Source organism: Galeopterus variegatus, unplaced genomic scaffold (genome assembly GCF_000696425.1).
Source record: "Galeopterus variegatus unplaced genomic scaffold, G_variegatus-3.0.2 Scaffold454, whole genome shotgun sequence".
NCBI classification, from domain to species: domain Eukaryota; kingdom Metazoa; phylum Chordata; class Mammalia; order Dermoptera; family Cynocephalidae; genus Galeopterus; species Galeopterus variegatus.
Window position 1 is genome coordinate 271,688 of NW_007726565.1, and position 8,158 is coordinate 279,845.

General features: G+C 46.0%; 1 protein-coding gene across 1 annotated transcript in view; it reads right to left on the bottom strand.

Annotated features, from left to right (window-relative positions):
- Positions 1-6,051, bottom strand: part of MOV10L1 (Mov10 RISC complex RNA helicase like 1) — a 57,895-nt gene extending 51,844 nt beyond the window's left edge. The window contains 3 exon segments of the mRNA XM_008568950.1: positions 450-541; positions 5,477-5,547; positions 5,852-6,051. Coding sequence (XP_008567172.1) covers positions 450-541; positions 5,477-5,547; positions 5,852-6,047 — 359 coding nt within the window. The 5' untranslated portion in view covers positions 6,048-6,051.
- Between the last annotated feature and the right edge of the window lie 2,107 nt (positions 6,052-8,158).

Sequence of the window (8,158 nt, forward strand, 5' to 3'; positions counted from 1 at the left end):
CACCTCGCTCAGCCAGTGAGCGGCCGGTCTGTATGTGGGATCCGAACCCTCGGCGGGAGCGCCGCCGCGCTCTCAAGTGGCGCACTGTAGCAGTGTGCCACCGGGCCGGCCCTACAATGAATTTTTAAAAATTATCTAAGTATGCTATTTTTATGTAGTTGAAATAGTAAAAAAAACACTGAAACTGTCCAATAGAAAAGGAAAAATATGCAGATGTCAATCGTCATGTGATAAATGAATGAATAAAATAAGGGAGCTGGCAGGCTGACGGAAACAGTGTGGCATGAACCAAGGGCTTGGTGCACCTAAGATCCAAAAAAAGAATGAACAGGCAAATGTATGCACTAATGAAGCTATTATCATGGGGCCTGCAAGAATGGTGTATGGAGCCAACTTCCACCCACAAAGAATAGGCACTGCAACATGTCTATGTCATATAAAAGGATTACCTATTATATGTGAATTCTACATCTAGAGGTTCAAAGTTATACGTTTGTTCAAATTCTGGATTAAGTTTAAGAGTTACATCTTCTTCATGGACCTAAAAAAGAAACAAACGATTTAACTCCCATACATTATACTTGATTTGTTGGAACAATCTTATATTTATATATAGCAACACACCATAAAAAGTCATTCTACAGATCTAAGCTAAAATGTGGTATCTTAAGTATCCACAAAATTAATTGAAAAGGATTAAATCAGTATGCTATTAAATTATACAAAGAGAAGGAACATGTCAACATATCCACTCATATCAACGATACTTACTGAACTCACTGGGTCATGGTCTCCACCTGGGCTCTGAGAATTCAAAGTGCACAAGACAGACCACTCCACAACAGAGGTGAACAAAACCACAAGTGCAGCACAGTGTCACCTGCTGTCATCAAGCCTTGACAGAAAGGTCATTACAGGACTTCCCTTTCTAGCAGCATAGGGAACTAGATGTTCTGGAAGCCCTCCAGCTAAACTTAGATACTGCATAAATGAGTTCAGCAAATTCTTTCTTGGACAAGCAGGAAAGAAAGAAAACTTATGAGAAAATATGGAAAGAAAAATAAGAAGGAAAACCCTGAGCTAAAAACGGAGCTCAAACTCCTTTTTAGGTGAATAAGGAGCCCCCAGGCAGGGTGGGTTTCCTGAGGGCCAGGCTGATACCAGCGAAGGGCCAGGAAGCTGGGACATAGGTGACTCTAGTCTGGAAACTGACCCTGTGACAGGAGGTGAATGGAGAGTCGAATGGTGGGATTCATCCTGGTCAGTACTGCCCACACCCCCTTCAAAAGGAAAGCACAGTCAACACAGGGCCCTGGCTGCTCCAGAGATTAAGAGAAGTGACAATGAATCCATCATCAAAGACCGCTAAACACACAAGGAAACAAATCCCCAGGAGTGAGGGTTGGCACAACCACCAATAGTCTTAGGCCCCAAGGATATCGTGTTCTATCATGACTATTTTCAGGAATCTGAAAAACCATGTGTGAAATAAAAAAATGGAAAGACAAAAGTAAGCAAGCCCTACACAATGTTAAAAGTGTTAGGGCAGCTTTAAAGGCATAAATAGAGCACTCAGGAATGAAGACTAAATGGGAAGAGCAGCAGGTGTGACAGTGCTTGTCCCATGCAGGTGCTCCCTGGGCAGACAGGACAACTCTCGTGGGTGTGGCTTGGCTGCAGGGTTCAGTGCTGGGCTTGGGCTCAGCCACAGGAGCCTTCTCTCCCCAAAGCTCCCAGAACTGCTGTTCCTATTGAGTGCACGACTTGCCAGTGGCATAGAGGGACCCCCACTCTGGACGGCACCCGTTCGCTGTGCTGGTCCTGGAGGACAGCAGTTTGAGTTTGATAAATGCACTGCTCATTGTGAGGGTGTCTGCCCCACCCACCATGCTTCTACCAGCCGCACCAGCTGTGGGGCCTCCCACAGGCCTCTCTACCATCATGGTACCCACACCACTGCTCTGGACAAGAAATTTAATTACAGAGAATCAAGTAAAGCAATGGGCTTGAGACCTGAAGAATTTACTGACCTGACCATGAGTTCCACCACCGTGAAACAGCCAACTTTATGGGACAGTGCAACATCCCACTGAAGGATCACCACGGGTGCCTCAACACCTTCCAAAGTTGGGGTGCTAGGTGCTGGCTATCCCACAATCGGACTGTGTGGTTCTGGAACTTGGGGTGTGAGTGGGCAAGTGCCTCACTCGAGATCTCTGACCCTGCTTCTTTGGAGGCTTTGGTACCCAGGGCTCCCCCTTTTAGAACATAACTGGTCTACTGTATGGAAGCTAAGATGGTCACTTGGCCATGTGGGCTCCTTGTGCCACGTGGGCTCCTTGTGCCACTTGGTTGACAGCAAAAGTGGGTTATGGAGCTGGTGAGGCTGACAGCTCCTTCAATTCAGGCTAAAGTGCTGCAGCTCTGCTGCGGGATGGAGGGTGCCCCTACATGACTGATGGGAAACACTGGTGCAGGCAGAAAGGGGCGATCTCTGAGGAAGGGGGGGTGGCTCCTTCCCCAGCTAACCAAGGTGCTGCTAAAGCTGTGAACTCTGTGCTGGTCTCCCCACCAACTGGATCAACAGAGCCTGTGGCCTTTGCTCTTCTTTCCTTTCCTGTTGTGTGTTGCACACAATATCCCTTTTCCTCCCCTTTTCTCAAATGCCATGTACACCCGCAGCAGTAACTTCAATTTAGTCCATGGTCACAGTCTATCAGTGTGGCCCTGTGCAACGCCTGGGATGAGATGTCTCCTAGATGTCTGCCTATGGACACATAGGTGGCATAGTGACATGACTTTGGATGTGACCTTTGGGAGGGACAAAAATGTTTGCTGTACAGGGGTAAGTGTGTTGTATTAATCAGGAGCAAGTTATTTACAAGTTTAAGTATAAAAAGAAGAATGTATGCTGATATTCTCATGTAAAAAAGATGTATTTTTCCTGGCTCCCAGAATCTGAAACCCCTTTTGAGTCTGGAGACTGTAAAAAACAATCTGATTCATTTTCAGAAATGACTTATTTGGGTGTTTTAGCTGATTCAGGCGCAGCCCATTCCCGGAGGGTCTCTGAACAGACAGAGCTCTCTTGAGATGGTGATGAGTTACTAGACCCTATTGTTTTCTTCATTCCCTGGTGTTTCTCCTTTCACAGGGCTTTAGCGGGCCTTTTTCATGGGCTTGTCCTGAGCCCCCAGACAAAGGAATTCCTTGTAAGGGGGTAAATTTTAGGCGTGTTTCAGGAAAACTGTGCATCTCATAGTACTCAGCCAATGAGGAAGTGGGGGGAGGGACTTGTATACTAGGGTATAAATTGCTTGCTACAGCCCTTTTCCGTGCCTGTCCCGTTCAGACACCTGAACCTTGCAAGGCCATTAAAGTCTCGCTTCGCTGAAGCTTCGCTGTTCCTCATGTCTCCATATCCAGCCTTTGGCATTGGACAGGTGAGGGCATTTCTCACAGGCAAACAAGCCCCTTATGAATCTCTGTGACAGTACAAGATCTCAGTAAAGATCCCGAAAGTGCCTGTGTCCCTTGTGCTGTGGCTGGAGCTCATGACATGGTATGGCCAGTCAGGCATTCTGGGCTTTTGATCAGAATCTAGTTGCCCTCAGGCACAAGGACAGAGGACCCTTTATTTTGAGGGTGGCCATATCATTGGCATCTCACACTGAGCCAGCAGTGCCAGCTGTGGTACCTATTGTCTGAGGATGGTAGAAGCCATATCCTCGTGAGACCAGGTCTTGCACATTTTTGCTGTTGTTTGATTTGCAAACTCCCCCTGACCTCTGTTCTCCAAGCCCAGCTTGCCCACCTTGTGGCAATTTTGAGAGCTGTGCACTAACCTCAAAATAATGCCCCTTTTGCTTCTACCAGCCTGGGTGGGCTCCTTATGTAAAAATACTGATTGATGTAACTGTCTTGGCCGAGATGAGGACATCTAAACTCTTCAACAACGAAGGCACTGGCCTCTGTGTCCTTGCTTAAGTCCTTCACACCTTCTGATGTGACCCTCCATGCCCTTTATGGCTACCAAAACTCTTTTGTTTTTTACGGCTATCTCAGATGCCACCTGCTCCTCTTCTCAAGTAGATTAATGAACCTCTCCTGCATAAAAGAATCCATGTTCATCTCCTTCCCCTCCTAATGGAAACCATCTATCTACCTTCCCCTTGGATGCTCAGCTTCCTCACTGAGCTGAAAACGAACGGGCAAAGCTTGGTCCCTACGTCTCAGTCCACAAATGCTGGACTAGGTCCTTATGAGATATTTGAAACCCTGCCAAGATTTTCGTCTTCTGGGAAAATGCCACACTCTATGCCCTGAGCCACTGCTGAACCTGTATTAAGGTGTGGTAGGGAGCAAACACGTGGCAAAGGTCAAATGCTGCCTCTTGAGTCCTTATCAGACTCTTCCACTTCTCCTAACCCTTCTTCCCTTTGAGGGTGATAGAGTTGGGATGTGTTGTGCCCGCCAAAACTCATGTGGAAATCTGATCCCCAATGTGGCAGTGTTGGAAAGTGATTGAGTCATGGGGGTGGATCCCTCACAAATGGATTAATGCTCTCCTTGGCGGGGGGGATTAATGAGTGAGTTCTTGCTCTATTAGTTCCCACGAGAGTTGGTTGTTTAAAAGACCCTGGCACCTCCCCTCTTCCCCTCTCTCTGTCGCCTCTCTCCCCTCCCCCTGCCCCCACCCTTGCTTCCTCTATCCATGAGATCTGCTTGTACCCACTGGCTGGCTGCCTACTGTTTTCCACCATGAGTAGAAGTAGCCTGAGGACTGTGCCAGATGCGGCTGTCCCAGAATCGTGAGCCAAATAAACCTCTGTTCTATATAAATTACCCAGTCTCAGATATTCTATTATAGCAACACAAAAATGGACTGATACAGAGGATAAAGGCTCTGGCATACTCCCTAATTTTCCATGTTAGGGAAAGCGCGCTCATCCTCTAGGTGCACAGCTAAGGCGCTTCCCTTCTCACGAAACCCCAGCACAAGTCCCAGTGCTGTGCCAGGACAACAGTGAAAAACAGCCCGAGAGCCACAGAGTACCACACACAGGATGCCGGGGAGCACCAGGGGTCAGTTAGGCCAAAAAAAGCCGCCCCTTTCCACAAACATCAGAACTATAAACTCCTAAGGGTATTTTTCCTTCTGAGGCTTCCATTCCGCTAGCTCTTCCATAATACATTCAAAACGCCCAAATTTAACTAAATGCAAATATCATGACTTAAATAAAACTTAAAAGGTAAACGTGTTTCACATGATTGAAAATTATGGCATTTCTTTAGATTTTAAATTCTTTTCATGCATCAAAAATTATTTAAAGATTCACTCTATCTTCAAATTTTCCAAAATACTGCCAACGCCCAAAGGAGCACCTTCCCCCCAAAAGCCACGGGCAGGAAATTTACCTTTCCAACTGGTTGGATGGGCTAGCCCAACATTGAATCATTAAGAGTGTCCTCTCACCTCAATCACATAGCTGATGTATTCGATGACATGTCCACTGTACTCTTGAGTTTTTAAAATCAGTTTATCACCTAGTTAAGAAATACATTACCATGTATAAAACTAATACAAAGTCATACATTTCTGTTGCTGTACAATGAAATCAAACACTGATGAAGTGGAATAAAACAAAACATTATTGGGATCAACTGCTTAAAAATAATGTAAGTGTGACAAAGAAACGTGCCTGATGCATGCAAGCTAAGGGAAATTCTAACCCAGAGGAAAGAAAATAAGATAATGTGATGGTAGTGCTGCCAGTTAAAAACGCTCTTTCCCCCAAGTGTGGTATGTCTACTAGTTGACCTAGTAAAATGTGACAAGTAACAGACACACCTGCGTACAGAGAAGGTCGACCTTCAGCTAGCCCTGGGATCTCCAAAATCAGCAAGTTCCCGTTCCTCTTCAAGGTGATTCCACTCATATTATACTCTTTCAATTCTATTTCCGCATGAATCTCCTCAAGCCACAGCAAAGTTGAAAACTTCTCCTTGTAGTTTGACATGTTCAAACGCTGAAGAAGGAAAAACATTAGCGACTTAGTGAGAGCAGAGGGACACATCAAACATACCACGTCTAGGAGGTAGGCAGCTCTGGAGTTAGGAAGTCCAAACTGCTTAAATTCAACAGATACACCCCCAAGTAAGGTGATTCAAGGTCAGAGGTTACGTTTCCCAGGCCCTCAGCATGTGGAGAACCATGGGGTTCTCACTGGAAGGTTCCACCCCCTATGGACCAGCCTGCTGTCTGCCATCACTGGCTGCTGGGCCCTTGGCCACTTATGCCATCCACTTTTTTGGGGGGGTATCTTCTGGGTTTATCACGTGAAGGGCAGTTTGGCTTCTACAGACACCTGTGAAAAAGGCTTCCACTTCTGGCCAAGATGGAATAACAAGGACCAGGCTTACCCTACCACCAGAAATAATTAAAAAAAAAAAAAAAGACACAGAAATATGAAACAATGGTTTTCAAACAATGACCACCAGGCAGCACAGGAAGGTAATCCTGACATTAGGGAAAATCCCAGGGAGCCCATGACGCCCCAGGGGCAACCTAGACAGAGTCTCTAGGTCACAGTGCAAAAGAGAACCCAGGGGAGCTGTAAGACCTCTCTGAGTTGAGGAGATGCAGCTGGGGGTCCAAGGGGGCCGAGTGCTGAGGAGGAAAGAGCAGCACAGACAGAGGGGTCTAGAGAGTCAAAGAATCTACGTTGAGCCTTCAGTGAAGTGCTGACTGGGCACGCACATGAGAGATAATGTCCTGTGGGAGACTCACTGGGAGGTCAGACCAGGGTCTTCCCCTTAGCAGGATGGACGCTCAGGGCTGGGTCATTCTCTGTGGTAGGCGCCATCCTGTGCATCCTGCATCCTATGGTGCTGAGCAGCATCCCTGGTATCTACCCACTAGATACTAGCAGCAACCCTCCCCCACTGAGAACCACTAGATTAGAGGGAAAAACCCTCAGAGCACATGCAGGGCTGAGGATGACGTGGGATCCCACCAGCCCAAGTGGAAAGGCTTGTAATAAAGGGGGCATTGGGTCCAGTATTCGGAAGGATATTAGTGCTAAATTAAAAGTTACTCTGGTCCCAAATAGCAAAGCTTAAAAGCCAGGCTTAAAAGTATCCAACTGTTTCCAAGTAACTTAACTGTGTCCCAGAACAAAGCTCAAAAACATTTTTAGGAAAAGAAAAATATCCAACACCCAACACAGAAAAATTCAGAATGTTTGGTATCAAAACAACGCTTACTACGCATGGGAAGACACAGAAAACCGCAACCCATAATGAGAAAAGTCTATCAACAGAAACAACCAGGAACGACACAGGTAACAACTAGTAGACAATGATATGAAAACAGTTGTTATAATTGCATTATCCATAGCCGAACAGTTAGAGGAAATATTGGGCATTTTAAGCACAGACATCAATGATATGAAAAAGACCCAAATGGAACTTGCACCGATGACAACTACAACATCTGACCAAAAAAAATACAATGAATAGATTACACATGCAAAAAAACACCAGTGAACTTGAAGACTTAGCAAATACAAACTATCCAAAATTCAACACAGAAGAAAATGGACTGGAAAATAAAAAGCAGTGCATCACTGAGCTGTGGGACATCTCCAGTGGCCATTAGCATATGAGACTGGAATCTGCAGGGGGTCAGGGGCAGAAAGTGTGCCAGAAGGCTAAAAATGTCAACTCCAAGGAAAACCATAAGCCCAATCCAAGAATCTCAATGAACCCAAGCACAGAAATGTGAAAAAAAACCAAACCATATCACAGCACACTGTAAATTAAATTTCTTAAAACTAGTGATAAAGAGAAAATCTTAAAAGCAGCTAGAGGGCTGGCCTGTGGCTCACTCGAGAGAGTGTGGTGCTGATAACACCAAGGCCATGAGTTCGGATCCCATACAGGGATGGCTGGTTAGCTCACTGGGTGAAAATGGTGCTGACAACACCAAATCAAGGGTTAAGATCCCCTTACTGGTCATCTTTTTATTTTATTTTATTTTACTTTATTTTGTGACTGGTAAGGGGATTGTAACCCTTGGGTTGGTGTCGCCTGCACCGCGCTCAGCCAGTGAGCACACCGGCCATCCCTATATAGGATCCGAACCCACGGCCCTGGC